This window comes from Hyaena hyaena, unplaced genomic scaffold (genome assembly GCF_003009895.1).
Source record: "Hyaena hyaena isolate Hyena2069 unplaced genomic scaffold, ASM300989v1 scaffold_520, whole genome shotgun sequence".
NCBI lineage: Eukaryota > Metazoa > Chordata > Mammalia > Carnivora > Hyaenidae > Hyaena > Hyaena hyaena.
The window spans coordinates 813,505-834,934 of NW_024081152.1; the positions used below are offsets into that span (position 1 = coordinate 813,505).

At 39.7% G+C, this 21,430-nt stretch overlaps 2 protein-coding genes across 3 annotated transcripts in view; both read right to left on the reverse strand.

Annotated features, from left to right (window-relative positions):
• ERGIC2 (ERGIC and golgi 2) overlaps positions 1-7,158 on the reverse strand; it is a 49,501-nt gene extending 42,343 nt beyond the window's left edge. For both annotated transcript variants that reach the window (XM_039255269.1, XM_039255267.1), the window contains exon 1: positions 7,050-7,158. The gene's annotated coding sequence lies outside the window, so the exon portion shown is untranslated. The remainder of the gene's footprint in view (positions 1-7,049) is intronic.
• A 10,480-nt stretch (positions 7,159-17,638) lies between these two features.
• OVCH1 (ovochymase 1) overlaps positions 17,639-21,430 on the reverse strand; it is an 81,308-nt gene continuing 77,516 nt past the window's right edge. Inside the window, exons 33-35 of the mRNA XM_039255270.1 lie at positions 19,776-19,874; positions 18,651-18,784; positions 17,639-18,011 (exon numbers count right to left, since the gene is read on the reverse strand). Coding sequence (XP_039111201.1) covers positions 17,847-18,011; positions 18,651-18,784; positions 19,776-19,874 — 398 coding nt within the window. The 3' untranslated portion in view covers positions 17,639-17,846. The remainder of the gene's footprint in view (positions 18,012-18,650; positions 18,785-19,775; positions 19,875-21,430) is intronic.

Here is a 21,430-nt window from a genome sequence, read left to right on the forward strand (position 1 = left end):
ACTCAATTAATTGCTTGTTTAATTTGGTTTTCTCCCCTGTAATGTTTGGGCAGGAACCCTAAGTTGATCTGTGTTATTTCCAATGCCCAACACAGAGACATAGAATAAATATTCATGAAATGAAAGAAAAAAAGAAAGGTGTGAAATTCTCCAAAACATGAAGGAAGGAAATTTACTCAGACATACCCATGATAGCACAGCTTTCCAATCAAAACAGTGAGATAAGTAAATACATAAAAATAGAAGATCCACAAGGAGAGGAATTTTTGGGGTTTTTTTCCATTATATTAGTCCTAGTACCTAGAATACATAATAGGTATAGCACAATTGAGCAAATAAACTGAACTTTACTCCTAAACTTGCTGTATTTTTGTAAGCTTTATAAATGTGTTCCTTTAAATTATATATAAATACAAAGATATGACAAGCAGCTAGTAAGTTTTACAAACTTCTAACAAGTCATACAGCTTATTCAGCACTCCTCCCACCTAGCGACCTCCCAGTCTCAATCTAGCATCTTCCGTTCCTGTTTTCCATGATTGCTCTTCTAGAATGGGGCACCTTGCCACTCTGCTCCTCCTCCTGTCCCATTCCTGTTAGATCAGCACTAACCTGCATCGAAGAAACTCATTCCATCTCCAATACTTGCCACTCTACTCTATAGAGCCACTGTTCTGAGAGGAACAAGTTATCCAGTAACTTCCAGTTTTTCTAAAAGCAATCCTTTTACCTGCTTTCTTCATGAAACTTGACATTCTCCTGGTGGTAATTCCCTTCAAATCCTTACTTCATTTCTGAGACTCACCGGGAAAGGCAGTATATGTTTTATTATGATTTCTCAACCATCTCTTTCCTTTTCAAGTATATTTCTAATAATAATTAACACAGGGGTGCCTGGGTGGCTCAGTAAGTTGAACATCCGACTCTTGATTTCGGCTCAGGTCATGATCTCATGGCTCAAGAGTTCAAGCCCCATATCAGGCTCTGCACTGACAGTGCAGAGCTTGGTTGGGATTCTCTCTCTCTCCTCTCTCTCTGCCCACCCTCCAACTCGTAGACATTCACTCTCTCTCTCAAAAATCGATAAATACTTAAAAAAAGATACTTTTATTCTCATTTATAGATAAGAAAAATGAGGCACAGAACAGTCAAGTAAGATCTTCAGGGCTACACAGCAAGCAGTAGAACCTGGATTTGAACCCAATTGACTTGATTCCAGAGAGCCCAGAGAGATTCCAGCAGAGTCCATGCTCCAAACCTCAGTGTACACTGACACTTCAGTACTTGTGATCATTGTCTGTTAACATCTGGATATATTTAAAATTTCCTTAATAACTTTAGCACCTGGATCATTCAATAGGCTTCTCTTCTTCCCCATTCTGTCACAATCCTTTGCAAATCGTGACCCTATGACACTCATCCTGTGGCATTCGTTTGCAATGATAATGCCTTTACCATGTAAGTTTACCCGATTTCCTATGCCAGTGACCTCCATCCATGCAAAGCCACATGCAAGCAAGACCATGTTTTGGCTTCTCTTAACTTTTAAAACAGTTCCATCTCCAAAATCCAAAACACTAGTTTTCCTCTCTGAGCAGAACCAATTATCCTTCCAGCTCTTTAATTTCCTAACTAGGAAAGAATTTGTTCTTCGCTTTCCCTGTGTTTTCAATACGCCGGATTCCCAGTTATCCAGTTCCACTGCTCCTGCCCCCACTCTTTTTGCCATTTTTAAAAATGCGTTTAGAAATACCCCACATCACTGGTTTCCAGAACTCACTGCCATTCTATTAGCAAATTTTGTTTTCTGAACCTAAATGAAAAATATGAAACTTTTAAAGCTAAATGTATTCAATTTAAAAATATTTTATCTGAGATTATTTCCTTCCTTTTAGATGTGTGTCAAAATGTCCTTTCTTTTATGAAATGATAAAAGCAGGTAACAGAGGTTTTTGTTTCTTTTGTTTTGGGATGTCCTGCTTTACTAAAATTAAAAACTGCAATTTTCTACATCAGCCCTCAAATCCAGTTCCTTTCCCTGTTTCTCCTCTATATTTTGTGCAGGTCCACAAAAATCTAAAAATTTAGAAGCCACTGCATTTGATTTCTTTGCCCACTGGTTGGTGCTGCTCTTCGTACTTTCCCAATCTCCAATCTGTTTTCTTCAATTTCTCCCCTAAATTGTCATGTATATTAAGAAGTAAAACAAAGTTGAGGAAGTCATTGATAACAGGTGAGACTAAGGCAATGCTTTGAAAAACTGCATGAGAAATAAGAAACCACCTTTCATTCTGGAACACACACACATTATCAAAACTCAATTTAATTAATGTGAACAAAGCCCATATTTCACCACTGCATCCATTTGAATATAATGACACTATGTTTTCCCAAAATTAAAACAAAGAATTCATGACACCTTTTACAGTCTGCTCAATTAAGTTTTACTACTTCTCCAGACAAAAATGGAGAAACAATTTTACTCCTGCTACCCACATTTTATGAGCTAACTTCTATTTTTAATATATATTTGGCAATATAAGAAATATTTAATTGGTTAATATATATGACCATGTTGTGGGCTGAACTGTGTCCCCTACAAGGATAGTGAAGTCCTAATCCTGGTATTGGTAAATGGGCCTTATTTGGAAACATACTAGTTGGGTCTTTGAAGATGTAATTAGTTAGGATGTGATCATACTGGATTAGGGTGGTCCAAAATCCAATGACTGCTGTTCTCTTAAGACACACAAGCAGAAGAGAATGCCACATGAAGAGGCAGAGGTAAGAGTGATGCATCTACAAGCCAAGAAAAGCCAATGAGTACCCAGATGCTACAGGACGCAAGGAAGGTTCTTTCCTACAGCAGTCAGAGGTACCATGGCACTGCCAAGACCTTGATTTCATCTGCTAGCCTCCAGAACTCTGAGATAAATGTCAATTTTTAAAAAAAATTTTTTAATGTTTATTTATTTTTGAGACAGAGAGAGACAGAGCATGAGCTGGGGAGGGGCAGACAGAGAGAGGGAGACACAGAATCTGAAATAGGCTCCAGGCTCTGAGCTGTCAGCATAGAGCCCAATGCAGGGCTCGAAACCACGGACCACGAGATCATGATCTGAGCAGAAGTCGGACACTTAACCGACTGAGCCACCCAGGTGCCCCTAAATGTCGATGTTTTTAAGCCATCCAGTTTATGGGAACTAGCAGCCCCATGAAACTAATACAAGGAACTAATAAGAATGAGAACAGACATCAAATAAATATTATCAAAGGCCATAAATGAACTTCAGAAACAAAAAGCAAAACTACTTATCTATAAAATCATGATTACATTGCATTAGAATACTTTACACTTAAAAACATTTTTATGAAAGATAACTTAGTTTCAATTGACAAATACTAGCTATCATCCAAAAGTACTTAATGCTTTTCACTTTAAAACTTAAGATTGTTTTGGAAGAGTTCATGTTGTTTTTAAAATTGTTTACCCCAGGGGCGCCTGGGTGGCTCAGTTGGTTAAGAGTCTAACTTCAGCTCAGTGCATGATCTCACAGTTCATGGGTTTGAGCCCCACGTTGGGCTCAGAACCTGGAGCCTGCATTAGATTGTCTCCCTTTACTCTCTGCCCCTCCCCCACTCATGCTGTCTCTCTCTCTCTCTCTCTCTCTCTCTCTCTCTCTCTCTCATTAAACTTTTTTTTAAAAAAAATAATAAAATTGTTTACCCCAACATAATTCAAATAAATCTAACAACTTTCAAAGTGTTTTGTAAAAAAGGAAAACTCAGAAGCTGAGTAAGATGGTATAAATATGAATTTTATGGTCAGAAAAACTTGGGTTACTTTCTTGGCCCTTACTAGTTGTGTGACAAATTTGTAAAGATCCTCAGCATCACAAAATCCTCTATTAGATTTTAATTAAAAGGCAGGAGGGAGACATACAGGTTACCGCACAGTTTCTAACCAAGATAAAAATAAGTCATGTGATAAATGTTTCTAATTCTCAAAAGAAATGCAAAGATTTTAAATTTATGTTTAAGTCTTCGGGGAAGGTGTGATAGCATCTGAGGTTAATTAATAATATCATGAATAGGGGTGCCTGGGTGGCTCAGTCGGTTAAGTGTACGGCTTTGGCTCAGGTCATGATTTGGTTCATAAGTTCGAGCCCTACATTGGGCTCTGTGCCAACAGCTCAGAGCCTGGAGCCTGCTTCGGATTCCGTGTCTCCCTCTCTCTTTGCCCCTCCCCTGCTTGCTCTTTGTCTCTGTCTCTCAAAATAAAGACATAAAATTTTTTTTTAAATATCATGAATAGAATGAAGATGATATTAAAGTGATAGAAAAGCTAAGAGAAGAGACTGTAGAGTGATGGCAATACAATTTGGAAGTACCTAGTAGTAATGTGAAGCAAGGACAAATATAATCCTCCTCAAAGAATAGACTGAGTATACTAACTACTCAATCAAAGTACAAAATTGAGGGGCACCTGAGTGGCTCAGTTGGTTAAGGGTCTGACTCTTGGTTTGGTTTCAGCTCAGGTCATGACTCACAGTTCGTGGGTCATGCCCCACACTGGGCTCTGCCCTGACAGTGCAGAGCCTATTTAGGATTCTCTCTCTCTCTCTCTCTCTCTCTCTCTGTCTCTCTCTGCACCCCTCCCCCACTCATGCTGTCTTGGTCTCTCTCAAAAATAAACTTAAAAAAAAAAAGTGTACAAAACCGAGGTGGAAATGGTCAGGGACACATGAAATACAATACCTTTATAACAAAATGAGTGAATATCTCCAAATGCAAGAAGAATGGGTTAACAAGCACCAAGAGTAGAAAAACTGACCTAGACTAGTAAGACCATATGGAATAGGAGAAAGGAGGAATTTGTACCTTAGCAATCAATAGAGGATAACAGCTTAAGGAAGCAAGCAGTTGGAAGATGGAGTTTAAAGACATTAACCACATAAAGAGAGTGTTTAATCAGTTTTGGGATCAGAAAGAAATTACTTTAAAGAGTGTCTTCTTGGGGCACCTGGGCGGCTCAGTCGGTTAAGCATCCGACTTCGGCTCAGGTCATGATCTCATGGTTCGTGGAATCAAGCCCCGCATCGGGCTGTGCTGACAGCCAGCTCAGAGCCTGGAGCCTGCTTCAGATTCTATGTCTCCTCACTCTGACCCTGCCCTGCTCACAGTGTCTCTCTCTCTCTCTCAGAAATCAATAAAAACATTTTTAAAAACTAAAAAATAAAGAGCGTCTTCTTCAGGGGCACCTGGGCAGCTCAGTCGGGTTAATGTCCGGAATGGGCTCAGGTCCTGATCTCGCAGCTGGTCAGGTTCAGCCCCACTCCTTAGGGCTTGCTGCTGTCAGCCTGTCAGCGCAGAGCCTGCTTTGGGTCCTCAGCACCACCACCCCTTTTGCCCCTGACCTGCATGCACTCTCAAAAATAAACATTTTTTTAAAAAAGGGTCTTTTTCAGTCTTTATTTTGACTAAGTACCAAGGTAATATCTTGTGAGTAAAAACAGAAGTTAGGAAATAGAAATGTTAAAATAACAAGAGCTAATATTTAATGAATGCTAACCACATGATAGGCATTGTTCTAAGTGCTTTGTGTGCTTTAACTCATTAAATCCTCACCAAATACCTTACAGACTTAGGTATTATTATTCTTATTCTCATTTTGCAGATAAGGAAACTAAGACACAAAGAGGCTAATTTGCCATTGTGACATTAAAAGGCATAATCAGAATACAGAAAAAAAAAACTGTTAAATAGGGTTTGTTAGCTACTAGACTGCCTAAGGTAACTTCTACTAAAAATGAGTTTCACTATCTCTTCCAATGAAACCATGAACCCCTAAATAAAATAAATTTATATATATTTTTTCTAATTCTTTTTTGTTGTTCCAGGCGAAGCCTAATTTCCTTTGAGAGATCTTTCAAGCTTGATATATTTTTATGATATGTACCCTCAAGCCATTTCAACTCAGTTGTGTACTACAGTTTATCAATGAAACAAAACTCCTCTCCTTCTCCTCCCAAAACCATGAAATTTATTTTGTTCATGTTTTTTGAACTGGAATAACTGCATAAACTTAAAGATATCAATAAACAAAACAAGCAAACCTCCTGAATTCTTAACTGAACAAGCCTGACTCATTTCTTTTCATGGCGATATACCAGAGTTTATGTATCAGGCCAGGCAATTACTTAAATACAACTTCAAACAAATGAGTAAGTCCGCTTTGTAAATGTATCTTTAACTGCCTCTGAAAGCCAGTCTTGCAACATTTTAACAGATATTATGTAACTTTGCCTGAAGTCTCGACGGCACTAAATCCAAAATACAAAAGTTACTTAAACACGTTTTCTCAAACAATGACTTATCAACTCTACAAATCACCTATATCCAAGGCTATTCTCTACCATGAATTGACAAGTTCCCTTCTGAGGGTTTCTTAACCCTCGGGGGTTTAAGAAAAGTAGTGATACTCGGACCTGTCTCTCCTAAAGCATCTCGCCAGCCCTGCCCCTTTTTCATTCCCCCAGGCGGCGTGCAAAACTCTGGAGACAAGGCCAAGACCTCGGGCTTTCTTAAAGACAGCAACTTGCTGCCAAGGATTTGGAATTCGTCTGAATGGGGGCGGGGAGCCAGACACCCGGGAGGATCGGGACACGTTCCGGCTGGTCTTCACAACGCGGGACCTTTCTCCCTGAGGACGAGAGGAGCCACCGGGGCACAGGGCGCAGTGAGAAGCAATGGGTCAGGATTAGCAGGTATCGGAGAAGTACTTAAACTCATTCAAGTTGCGAGACAGCGCACAGACACCGGACTGGGGAGACCGGAGCTCCCCCGCGCTGCGCTGCCCAGGGTCCTGCCAGTAACGCCCCCGGGGGAGGTGGAGCGGCTCCCCCAGTCCGGCCCTTTCTCCAAAAGAGACTGATGGAGACAGGGACCCAACCCCACGATAGACTCTCAGCCCCCTTAACGACATTCACTACCTGAACAGCCTTGGAACAATCGGGAGAACATCACCCGGCGGGGTTTCAGTATTTTACCTTGTGTTACGGTACCAGCCGGCCGCCATGTTTCACAGAAGCCCGGGTCGCCGGGCTCCAGTTCACCCGAAAATATCGCGAGAACAAAAGCGACAACCACCACTGAAAACGTCAGATGGGAGACAATGTAGAGTTCTCGCGATATTCCCTTTGCTTACGAAGTGCTTTGTGAATCAACAGGTGTGGTCAATGTGAAAGGGGTGTGGCTAAGCAGAACAGAGGTTGAAATATATTTTAGGTGTAACCACGTGGCCAATAAAGAATCAGCTTCTCTTGGAAGGCACGGGTTACCTTCCTACTGACACTTAGGGGCCACAGAACGAATCTCAACGCCTCATAGAGTGCTTCATCGCTAATGACAGACTTGGGCGCAGGATTTATCATTTGCAACCCTAATGCCTATCAGTACAATCCGCACCACGTTTTGTGCCTTCTGTTTGCCTCATTTCCTCTCGTCAAGAACATTTAAACTTCCTTTTTCAAACGAAATTTCACTAAATTGAAAATCAGTGTTTCCACTGATGCAATTTCATTTCCAGACTTTCCTGTCACGGTTAGTCCTTCACATATTTGAGAAGAAGCTTACTGTAGTGGGTAAGAGCTTAGACACTGGGGCTAGGATTTACTGGGTTAAAATTCCAGTTCAACCATTTATGGGCACATTATTTCATCTCGTTTCCTTTTCTGTAAAATAGCACGGTAATATCTCATATGATTGTTACGAGAACTAAGTCAGTTAGTAAATATCTAAGTACTTCTTTACTTTAGCCACAGGGTACCAGCAGACCTTCCTTCTTTGTGGGTCTAAAACTATATGGGCTCTTGCTTGGAGAGAAGCTGGCTGTTTTTCACTTAGTTAGACCTGGTCCCTGGTCTCCAGAGGAGTCTGTTTTCAGGGTAATTACTGACCCCTAAGAGTTGGATTTCCCAGTATAGCAAAACTGACTAGTTTGATCTTCCTTCTTTAGAAAACAACTCACCATTTTCCAGGCTGCCAAATGAAGACAAAAGTAATTTCTCCTGGAGACTGAAACTCAGCTTAACTTTAAAAGAGGGGTGAATATTTAATCCTATATCATTGGTGGTGGGTGTTATATCTGTAACACAATTTGTTTAAAACAAAAATATTATATATTACCTGTTGAAGAGAATTAGGAAATAGGTTTTAAACTGGGGACTTAAACTGGCACTAAACAACCTGTACTTGTTTTTCTTAATTTATTTTAATGTTTAGTTTTGAAAGAGAGGGAGAGAGCAAGTGGGGGAGGGGCAGAGAGAGAGGGAGACAGAATCTGAAGCAGGCTCCAGGCTCTGAGTTGTTAGCACAGAGCCTGAAGCAGGGCTCAAACCCACAAGCTGCAAGATCATGACCTGAGCCAAAGTGGGATGCTTAACCAACTGAGCCACCAGGTGCCCCCAAATCTTTTATTTTTATTTATCCTGAGAGAGAGAGAAGGAAATAGAATTCCAAACAGGCCCTGCACAGATAGTACAGAGCCCAACTAGGGGCTTGAACCCATGAACCACGAGATCATGACCTGAGCCAAAATCAAGACTTAGACACATAAATGACTGAGCCATCCAGGTGCCTCCAAATTTTGATTTCAATAATATGACATAAATAGAAAAGTCTGCAAGCTTTAACACCCATCAAACTCAGATGCCTTCAGGAGTCAGGCTATACATATGTGTATGCATGTTGGTCGCATACACATATGTGTCATCCAAATGCTTTCAAAGTCAAAATTTTTAAAAACATTGTACTGTGCTCTCGAGACACAAATGTAACCTCCCAGACCAAATGTCTAATAACCCCTATAACAATCACTACCTAATTTTCACCTATTAATGTTAATATTTATAAATTCATAAATCCAGATGAACTTCAGAAGAGAGTATCTAAAAACAAGTTCATTTGTATGTATGTGTCTTTATGTTTTTATAATTTTTATGTACATGGCAAATAGGCATAATTACATAATATAATCTAAGTACTTCTTAGTACTTAGGGGAAAAAACAGTATGCTATGAGAGTAAAAAACAGTCAAGTTTCAACTGAGCAGAGCAGAAGGTAATTTTCCATTTTCTGATATAATTATCTAACATTAATGTTGAGCTAAAAAAGATGACATAATTTCCATCCCATATATGGGATATGTCCCTACAAGGTAATTTTCATATCGGGTCAAAAATGCATAAACAACTATATATATAGATACTATATGGTCAGGATAGAAATGCTTTGATTAAAAATTATGAATATATACCTTACTATTACTGTTAAAAGAGCCTAACTTAACAAATTCTTTTATTTATTAAACTTGTTTTTCTAAAAATAAAGGATAGTTGAGCCAACAGTAGTAAGGGCCTCTCCTTTCTGTCTGGGTCTTAGAAGGAAAGAAGTCAGTGAGACATAATCATTCTCCCTTGCCCTACACACACTTCCTCCTGAACTGGGCTTTGAGGGAGTAAACTTGGTCAGAAGTTGATTTTCCTCTCATGGAGTATATTTATATTGGGGGGAATCCCATTAAAGTTCAGAGTCCTTGACACAAATTGGGGCTGCTGCTTTGATATCACTTCCATCCTATAAGGGTGACGTTCTAGAACACACTGATTCCCCCTTGGCATTCCCACAATAGTAGCATTGGAGATCACTGAGCCTGAGTTAGGGGAAACCATTAACATCATGTCTATCATAAGCCAACTCCATGAGGAACACATAGGAATCCACTGGAGTCTTCCATTCAGAGGCAAAACTATGAGAGATTAGTACCATTCTTATATTTTCCTTTTTGTCTATACGTCGAAGAAATAGGCTTGATTCCGTTAAATGATGATATTTGTCAGGGAAAAACTGAAAAGACTTAATTATGATAAAGTTTTAAATGTGCTAGCAAAGGCCAAAATGGACAGTGTGCCGTCCTCCTTGCTCTCAGAGCATTCTTCAGGGAATTGCAGTAGTTCTGTCACAGGCATACTTAAGAAGTCCAGTGGTGGAGCGCCTGGGTGGCTCAGTCGGTTGAGCGTCCAACTTCGGCTCAGGTCATGATCTCACGGTTCGTGGGTTCGAGCCCCGAGTCAGGCTCTGTGCTGACAGCTCAGAGCCTGGAGCCTGTTTCAGATTCTGTGTCCCTCTCTCGCTCTGTTCCTTCCCTGCTCATGCTCTGTCTCTCTCAAGGATAAATAAACATTAAAAAAAGAAGAAGAAGAAGAAGTCCAGTGGAGAGGTCAACGTGGCAAAATTTGCTTTAAATATTCCCAAGGGGAAGTCTAAAGCCATTCAGATCCCTGTCCCATTGTGTGAGACCTATTTTTCTCTGAAATCTTACACCATTTTCTTGTCCCTAGTACTCGTAAATTTCAGTGATGTGTCAATATGGATCCATGTCTTCATTGGTGTGCGGTGTATCCAGTGGCTCCTTTCAGCCTGGCAACTCATGCCCTTTGGTTCTAGGAAGTTTTCTATTTTCTTAATTTCTCTCCTCTATTTTCTCTGTTATCTCATTCTTATACTCCTATTGTTATATGATATCTTCTGGACTTTATAAACGTTTACTAGAGGAAATGGGACAAGGATAGCAAGAAATAAAGAATTATACTTTGGGGCACCTGGGCGGCTTAGTCAGTTGAATGTCCGACTTCTACCCAGGGCATAATCTCATGGTTTGTGGGTTCGAGGCCCCGCATCAGGCTCTGTGCTGAAAGCTCAGAGCCTGGAGCCTGTGCTCGGATTCTGTGTCTCCCTCTCTCTCTGACCCTCCCTTGCTCATGCTGTCTCTCTCTCAAAAATAAATAAAACATTAAAATAATAATAAATAAAGGAAAATGCACAAGATAATAACATGAATTGAAAGTTTACTAGGGGCCAGCCATTCTTTGAAGTGTTTTAAACTTACGAACTCCTTTAACTATAGGATACCTCTATGAAGAGGTTTCTTTTATTATGTCCATTTTATAGATGAGGAATTGGAAGTACAACAAGGCTAATTTGCCCAAAGTCATAACACTAATTAATGATAGAGCTGGAATTTGAACCCAAGAAGTCTGGCTTCAGAACCAACACTTAATCCCTATGCCCTGGGCTATGTTAATAGCCCAGGGGTTATTAATATTTCATTCAAAACATTTTCATAAGGATTAGCTTGAATAATTAAAGGAACCCAATAGAAATATCAGGCAATATCTGGCATCCAGAAGATATTCAGACACATTTAAAACCCCTTTTCCCTAGATATGGATAGGGCAAAGTGTAACTTCCAGCATTAACTAAGCAAAATTAACAAATAGGCTGATTGTTAAAAGTGATATCAGCAAATGCAAGTCACAAGAGCAATTTGTGCTTTCTAGGCAAAGGGAATCACAGAAAAATGAGAGGGTCTAATGCTCTAGATGTGTATGGAACATTCTAATTAACCAGACAGAAGGACCGATTCTACCCTGAGGATCTAGTGTAATTAAAATGGCCTTACGCGGGTGAGGGGCATGGGTGAGATAAAATGGACTTGGAGTACAGTTAGCAATGTATAGAATTGTTGAATCATTATATTGTACACCTGAAGCTAATATAAAATTGTATGGTAATTATACTTCAATAAAAATATATTTTTTTAATGTTTTATTTATTTCTAGGAGAGGGAGAGAGAGACAGCATGAGCGGGGGAGGGTCAGAGAGAGAAGGAGTCACAGACTGAAACAGGCTCCAGGCTCCGAGCTGGCAGTCAGCACAGAGCCCGACGCGGGGCTCGAACCCACGAACCGCGAGATCATGACCTAAGCGAAAGTCGGACGCTTAACCGACTAAGCCACCCAGGCGCCCCAATAAAAATATATTTTTAAAAATTTTTAATATTTATTTTTGAGAGAGGGAGAGAGAGCATAAGTGGGAGAGGGGTAGAGAGAGAGAGAGACACAGAATCTGAAGCAGGCTCCAGGCTCCGAGCTGTCAGCACAGAGCCTGACACGGGGCTGGAATCCACTGACAGCGAGATCGTGACCTGACCTGAACTCTGATGCTTAATGGACTGAGCCACCCATGTGCCCCAATAAAAATATTTTAAAAAACACACAGTGATATGGAAAGATCTACAGCCTATATGATCAAGTGGAAAAAGCAAGTTTAGAACAATTTACATGTTATTTTTGTGTTTAATGGGAGGGGGGATAAAAATATGCATTCATTGCAGCCCCTCTGGAGAACAATGTGGAGGTTCCTCAGGAAACTAACACTAGAACTCCCCTATGACCCAGCAATAGCACTGCTAGGAATTTACCCAAGAGACACAGAAATGCTGATGCATTGGAGCACATGTACCCCAATGTTCATAGCAGCACTCTCCACAGTAGCTAAAACATGGAAAGAGCCTAAGTGTCCATCAACAGATGAATGGATCAAGAAGATGTGGTTTATCTATACCATGGAATACTACATGGCAATGAGAAAGAATGAAATCTGGCCATGTGTAGCAACATGGATGGACCTTGAGGGTGTTATGCTGAGCGAAATAAGTCAGGCAGAGAAGGACAAATATCATATGTTTGCACGTATAGGAGGATTAGGAGGAACTTGACGGAGGAACAAGGGGGAGAAGAAGGGGGGAAATGGTGGGGGAAAGGGAGAGAGGCAAACCATGAGAGACTCTTGAATGCTGACAAAAACTGAGGACTGATGGATGTGGGGGGGAGGGGGGATGGGCATGGAGGAGGGCACTTGTGGGGATGAGCACTGGGTGTTACATGGAAACCAACTTAACAATAAACTATTTGTAAGGAAAAAAAATATGCATTCATGTTTGCATTTATTTGCATAAAAACCCTGGAAGGATAGACAATAAAGCAATAAAATTTAAAAAGGCTTTTAAGTATATTTACCTGGTGTATTTGATATATACAGAAGCACATGTAAGTTATGAAGATAATAAATATCCATGAAGCCACTACCCAACTTAACTAGAAAATTATTAATAGCATTGAGGGGCGCCTGGGTGGCTTAGTCGGTTAAGCATCCAACTTTCACTTAGGTCATGATCTCGTGGTTCGTGGGTTCGAGCCCCGCGTCGGGCTCTGTGCTGACTGCCAGCTCAGAGCCTGGAGCTTGTTTCAGAGTCTGTGTCTCCCTCTCTCTCTGACCCTCCCCTGCTCACGCTGTCTCTCTCTCTCTCTTAGAAATTAAAAAAAAAAAATTAAAAAAAATTATTAATAGCATTGAAATGACTTGTGTGTGGTTCCTCCAACATATCTTACTGCCTTCCCACTACTCCAAATGCTGGCCTACATCCCTGGTCTTTTTCAACCATACATGATGTAAGCCTAAGCAAAGTAATGTTTAAGTTTGCTGGTTTCTGAGCTTTACAATGGCACCTTATCCTCTGAAATTTGCTTTTTAAGCTCAGCATTGTTTCTAAGATTCACTTAAAGAGAGCGTGGATTGTTTTCTGTTTTTTACTGCTGTGTAAGTACACTACATTTTGATTTTCTGTTTTTTACTGCTGTGTAAGTACACTACATTTTGATTGTCCATGCTTCTATACAGGGCATTTTGAATTCCAGCTTTTTGCCGATACTAATGCTTCTGTAAACATTCTTGTACATATGCAGTGGTCATGGCTGCCTCATTTCCTCTTTGACACTGCTCTCTATTCTGACTGCACATTAGAATCATGCCAGGAGCTTTAGAAAGATCATTCCTCATGATCCGGATTTTACATTTAATTGCAGCCATGGTTGAAGACAATTCCCTAGGGCATATACCTGAGGTAGAATTGCAGACTCAGAGGACACTGGCATCTTCGATTTTACTGATCTTGTCTCAGTCTCAAAGCTGGAGTTCTTGATTATTCCCTAGCCCCACCAGCATCAAGGAGATTCCCCTTGCTCCACGTTCTCGTTACGTTTATATTGTCACACTATGCAACTGTGTACCAATTTAAGAGAACGCAGAAAGGCATTGTTTCTTGCTTTTGTATTCTGTTCTATTGCTCAGTCTCTGCAGCAATACTATAATTGCTGTCTTGATTACTAATTTTCAATGCCTGTTAAAATTCTCCCACTATATCCTGCCTCTTTTTTTCTTAGTTTTTTCCTAATGTTTATTTTTGAGGGAGAGAGAGAGAGAGAGAGAGAGAACACTAGTGGGGGAGGTGCAGACAATGAGAGGGAGACAGAGAAGCCTAAGTATGCTCCATGATGTCAGTGCAAAGCCCAGTATAGGGTTCGAATCCAGGAACCGTGAGATCATGACCTGAGCTGAAGCTGGTCGCTTAACCTACTGAGCCATTCAGGTACCCCTGACTTTTTTTTTTTTTTAAGCTTATTTATTTTGAGAGAGAGAGAGAATCAATCCCAAGTAGGCTCCATGCCATCAGCATAGAGCCCCATGTAGGGCTCAAACTCACAAACCATGAGATCATAACCTGAGTCAAAATCAAGAGTTGGATGCCCCACTGACTTAACCACCCAGATGCCCGTATTTGACCTCTTTTAAAGAGGTTTTATATGTTTTGGTCCCAGCAGCTGTTTGTGTTGCCATTATTTGACAATTTGATAATTTACTCTTACAAATATCTTTGGGGACAAGGAGAATGAGAGTGATAATCTGGTGGCAATACAGCCGAGACCAAGATGAAATCAAGACAAGGGCCAAACACTCTTAACCTTTGGTGAAAATGAGATACTTGTTAGACTTACATTGTTGACTCTTGAATTGACAAAGAACATGCATGAAATGTTGGAACTAGAGTACTGAAAATCATATGAAAGAGACAAGGTGGGGTTGGTGAGAAGAAATGAAGTAATGCAATTTCTGGCTTAAAAATGAACACATTTAGGGGCACCTGGGTGGCTCAGTCAGTTAAAAAGCTCAGCCAAAGCATCCAACTTTGGCTCAGGTCATGATCTCACAATCTGTGGGTTCGAGCCTGTGTCAGGCTCTGTGCTGACAGCTAGCTCAGAGCCTGGAGCCTGGAGCCTGTTTCAGATTCTGTATCTCCCTCTCTCTTTGACCCTCCCCTGCTCACGCTGTCTCTCTCTCAGAAATAAATAAAAAACATTAAAAAAAAAAAAAAAAAGAATGAGCACATTTACGGCACCTGGGTAGCTTAGCCAATTGACTGTCTGGCTCTTGACCTCAGCTCAGGTTGTGATCTTAGGGGTTATGAGATCAAGCCCACATCGGGCTCTGTGCTGATGTTTCTCTCCCTCTCTGCCTCTCCCCCATTATCGTGCACACTCTCTCCCTCTCAAAATAAAAAAAAAAAAGAATGAACACATTTTCCAAAAATCTAAATGACAGGAGATATTCAGGATATATGGTGTTGTTGATAGGAAAATAGTTTGATACAGATTCCTTTAACATAAGAGATTGGCATGTATCACTTTAAACCAAAAAAAAAAAAAACGACTAATACTTGAGCTCAAATATTTCTGCAAAACCATCACCCATTCCTGCAGAAAGTGTTGGTTCTTCTCATAGGCGGCCAGCTCTCACAGCATGGTGAACGATAATTATCTTGGTGCATCATTCTTCTCCACTGTAATGAGAGTCTAAAGATGAGGGAAACTTCTTTCTGGTTGCCTCCATTTGCCACATAGTAGGGGCTCAAAAATAACATTTTTAAATACATACATGAAAAATTAGGTGATTAGGTTTCTAATTTCTTTAAATTTGGCTATATACCTACTATAGCAATTTATACTGTTTTGATTGGCATCTGGTACACATACCACTTGACCTTACAATGCAAACAGGAGAGTTCTTGCAAAGAAGGTCAAAGTAAGAAAATGTTTGCCCCTCCTCAATTGAATTGGCTTTCAGCCAGAGGCAGGGCAAATAGAACGGTCTGAGTCCTCTTCACTAGAGAAAAGATTAAATATGGAAGAGTTTAAAAATTACTGCCAACTGAAGCTGCAAACAGACCACCAAATAGCTTCTGACCCTTGTAGGAAAATCAGACAGCTTCCCGAGGTGGTACATAGAATGCTAATACCATATCCTTTGCTGACATGGCCCTGAAGTATCACCACCACCAGGTCACTGTCCCAGGAGATCACAATGGAGATCGTGCCAGCACCAAAATTAACCACTAGGAAATCTCACTGTGAAGAAAAAAGGCTTTAGACAGGACTGACACTTTAATTTTTTTTAATGTTTTATTTATTTCTGTGAGAAAGAGAGAATGAGAGAGAGACACAGTGTAAGCAGGGGAGGGTCAAAGAGAAAGGGAGGTACAGAATCTGAAGCAGGCTCCAGGCTCTGAGCTAGCTGTCAGCACAGAGCCCGACATGGAGCTCAAACCCATGAACCATGAGATCATGACCTGAGCCGAAGTCAGATGCTTAACCGACTGAGCCACCCAGGTGCCTTTAGACAGGACTGACACTTTCATACAGCCGATGTTTAATCCCCTTTAATGTAATCTGATTTTTAAAATAATGAGAAAAATTCAACAAGAAACAAAGTAAAAATAGTACAAGATAGATTAACATAAGAATTAGAGAATCCTGGGGTGCCTGGGTGGCTCAGTCAATTAAGCGTCAGACTTCAGCTCAGGTCATGATCTCATGGTTCGTGGGTTCAAGCCCCGTGTTGGGGTCTGTTGCTGACAGCTCAAAGCCTGGAGCCTGCTTTGGATTCTGTGTCTCCCTCTCTCTCTGCCCCTTACCCACTCATGCTCTGTCTCTCTCTCAAAAATAAATATTTAAAATTTTGAAAAAAATAAAGAATTAAAGAATCCCTATTGCAAATCTCATCATCCATTTTACTCAGAGACCCTGTCGAAAAGCACAATTTAAATCAATGCAGGCAGTTTAGAACAATATTCATGGATGAAATTTTTACTAAATACTAGGATATTTATAACTTTCCCTTTGTAGCATTTGCAAGAGAGAGCAGAGATTGAAAGAGAGTGTGTGGGCTGAGGACAAAGAAATGACAGAGAAAGAAAGATCAGAGAGAGAATGAGAAAACATATTGCCTACGTCCTTATAACCTCTTTCATTGGGTTATACAGGTGCTTACCTAAAGTTGAACTATACTCTCTTTCTGAATGCTGTAATCTTGGAGACCAAATGATAAATTTTGATGGAAATGTATAAAATAAGAAAAAAGAGTTGCCACAGGCTCTTACTCATTCTATATTATATATTTCTGTGGTGGATTTCATTCAGTCTTCCGGCTCCGGAGCCTTCCTCAGTTCCTTCTCCCTTATTTTTGGCTACGACTTAGAAAGATGAGCATATTAGTTAACTGAGGCTCAGACAAATTAATTGCTTTGTAAACAATTGAAATATCCTAACATTTTATCTAAAAATTTAAAAATCAAGTGAAAAGCCTGATAAATAATTCCTTAAATGTCCATTTTTCACTGAAATTCTGAAACTTAGAGGGATCTTTCCTATCTCACCATGCTCAGTGCACTGTTCTGTGTGAGCGAGTTAAGAATTATATGGACTGAATAACATTTGCTTCATACCTTCTAACAGTTACCAAACTAGAAAAAGAGTAAAAGTGTATATGATGGTATTCAAATAATGACCTATACATGGTATACTAAATACGAATTTAATGATATTTCAGATTATAAATTCCCTGGAGGCTTGAATCAACATTAGGTTTCTGTGTTCAATGTTTAACATTAAACGTGTGTACACACCCAATCCAAGGTCCTCCGTGACACGGGTTGGAGGAAGGGACACTGGGTCTTTTAACACTGATAAGAGAAAGCTTATTTTTCAGGGATTCTGTTAGGCATTTCCCTTCCCATTTATGAACACAATTCCACCATGCTACTCTCTTAGTGATCACGCTTCTCCTCCAGTGACAAATGTGATCCAGTCCCTGTAGGCGGAAATTCTGGCAAAGACCGTCGGTGCAGCAGGCTGGCAGTTACTGCTTCCCCAGCTCACGATACCGATGAGCTTGTATTGTCCATCCTGGGCACACTGCAGAGGGCCTCCCGAATCTCCCTGCAACCAGCAAAAAGAGAAGCTCTTCGGGCTGCACGAGTCACGGTGGATGCTCACCTCCACTGCAGAGGTGATCAGACAGTGCATATGTCATTCTGCCATCTCTCATTTCTGCTCACCACAGCAGAGGCGAATAGGCAGTTGGTGAATGTTACAGATCTCTGAATCAGATCAAAATCTCTACTTTCCAAAAGAGACTAAAGGTACATTTAACACAAAGTCGTTTAATGCCGACAACAGACTGTGCCTTGCAGAAAGTTTCAAGCATCTACTTATAATATAAATCACCAGATTATGGTTTTGAGTTACATTAAAATATCTTTATATTTTCAGTGCTACTAGAAGTAGATGCTTTGAGCTGCCTAATTCAGCTGTGAAGCTGAACCGTAATAACTTATTTTTATAGGTCAAAAAGAGTAGAGGATCATCAACTTCACATAATCAATGAAGCAAATGAACAAGAAATTCCTTTTGAGAATTGCATTCACCTCAAGTTTCAAATTAGCAATGACAGTACATCAGCTTAACAAGTACTTCCTCTTCTCACTTTTCATTTTAAAACTACCATGCACTTATACCTCTTTGTGGTCAGCAAACACCCATTCATGAGACACCCTGAGAATGCCGTCCTTGGATTACCATGCATGAGGACGATCCTGCAGCCCCTCCACATATATTGGTGTCTTTGATCTCCAGTCCCCAGTAACTTCGACAGGATGTACTACTGATCAGTGGTACAGCTGCCTGCTGCACTGTTTTAGAAAATTCATCTTCTAGTAGGAAAGGAATAAAAACAGATATAACCTAGGCAAATGCTTTTAAAGGATAAGATAAAAATAGCCCATATATATTCAAGGGTTAAGTCCCACCCACTCTCTCCTCTCGGCACTGTAATGACCTTGTTAAGTGATTTGTGAAAACCTAATATTATTACCCCATGGTCACTTATACAACAGGAGCCACACAAACAAACAAGCAAAAAACCCACTTCGTGTGGTTCTTTTGTCTTTAGTACAGTCCTAAGAAGATAGAAAACTCACGTTACTATATAGAAGGACAGGGAAGTTTACACCCAAATCAGTTGTTGATAAAGCCAACAATGCATTTCATTTTTTACACGTTTAGTCTATATTCCATTGGATTCCTGGTGCTCTTATTCTTTTGACTTGACTTCATGTTTAAGTGCTGACACTGGAGGTGACAATTGAAACTGCATTCTGACTTGTTCTTTATTTTACTGGATATTCGTTAACTTGTTAACTCAATTGTAGAACATGGTAGAAGTGAGATCAGAGTCATGGGTTTGACCTATATATAGACTATTTTCACATCATGTTTCCACTGTTTACCATTCATACCAGCCTACGATTTCAAAAAAAGGCATCACATCTTTGGGAATAGGCTCGTGTCTTTAAGTAGAGGTTTTCACAGAAGCGGCCCCTATACTGTTGTGAAAGCAAGTGTGTGTGATCACAGTGCAGTTGGGGAAAAATTACATATAAATGAGACACACAAATATTTGTTAGGTACTAAAATCACTACATATTCTCTAACACAAGTTTTTACAAGTATCAATGAACTAATACTAATGAATATGATGTCCTAAAACCCAAGTAGTCACCTTTAGATCCCTTATGGAAAAGACTTTTTCTAGTATCATTCCTATTAAAAATACAGAAAAATTAAAAATAAGTAAACAATAATTCATACTCCACAAATATTTGTTTGGATTCTAATCTTGGAAAAGGCAGTGAGTATACTCACGATATGGTTCAGTTATTCCCCATCCAGCAGTCATACATTTGGAAAGTAAATTTATTTTATCATATTTCCCTGGCAAACAGATTAAAGATACAAACTCTCCTAGAATGAGAAAAAGGCAAATATCATTTAGTCCATGGGATTAATATTATCTATATTGTTTGCTCTTCAATGATGGCTCTAAAACTAACCATTTTGATCTGACAGTACCCATTTTAACCTTGTAATTTAATAAATAAGGCTTCCAGAAGACTCCATTTATTAATTACTCATAAGGGGTCAACTCAGTTTGCATTTACCACTTTGTTCCAGGTATTACCATATCTTCCTAGAACAACAGAAACACATGCCCTGCATAGAAATGGTTTCTTATCCACTAACCATTTTATTTTTTAATTTTTAAAAATGTTTATTCATTTTTTGAGAGACAGAGAGAGACAGAGCACAAGCAGGGGAGGGGCAGAGAGAGAGGGAGACACAGAATCCGAAGCAGGCTCCAGGCTCTGAGTTAACTGTCAGCACAGAGCCCAATGTGGGGCTCAAACCCACGAAATGTGAGATCATGACCCAAGCCAAAGTTGGATGCTCAACCATCTGAGCCACCCAGGAGCCCTTCCACTAACCATTTTAAAAAATGCATCTGCCTTTTTTGTCCATGTGCCTTCAAGACATAACCTTGTTGAATATAACAGTGCAGAAGAATATAATTATCTTTTCTCTTCAATGGTATTACATGAAGGATGGAGAAAAAACACTTTTGTAGCAATTTAAACTTTTAAAGTATTTTTACAGCTAGTAAGTATCTTTGTATCTATCTTCCCAGGTGTATTATAAAATATATTGACATTTTTAAGCATTTAAATTTTTCTTATCTCCAAAATTTGTGTATATACAAAACATATTTGTATATATTACAAAATTATAAATATTGTGGGTTTATGTGTATGCCTATGCACACACACACACACAAACACACACACACTCTCTCTCTCTCTCTCTCTCTCTCTGAATGCAGTGCTCCTGTGTTTGCTCTCCCTTGTTCTTTGACTTCAATTTTATCCAGACTTTTGCACACTTAAATATTTCAACATATCTGCTGTCCTAGAACATTTATTTCAATGATTTTTTCTTTATTTTTACTGCTGTCTCTTAATAAAATCACATACAGCTCTGTAACTTGTTTTTTTTTTTCTTACTCTCCTTTCTATACACATGTCAACTGATTCCAAATCTTATGTTATGCTACCTTCACAGATAATCATTGCTCAATCATATTGTTTCCTGACAAATTTCCTCGCGCTAAAATATTTTCCCTCTACCAACATGTTTTTTTAATCAGGCATTTTTCTTATTCTGATTTTCTTCATTTACTAGATTATGGTCAAATCACCTACATCATTGCATATAGACCTATCATATTTCCTTTAGTAGTACACAGTATTAAATATTGAATGTAGTACAGTTTATTAAATCCCCTTGGCAAACATTTAGACTGTTTAATTTTTTTTCCCCTGAAAAGCTGCACCAAATGTCCTAGATCATCAATCTGTGCATTAGTGCCAGTATTTGTGGAAAACAGAATTGCTGGGCCAGGAGGCACACACTTTAGAAATTAACAGATATTGCCAAATTGCCTCATTTTGGGGACAAGAAAAAGA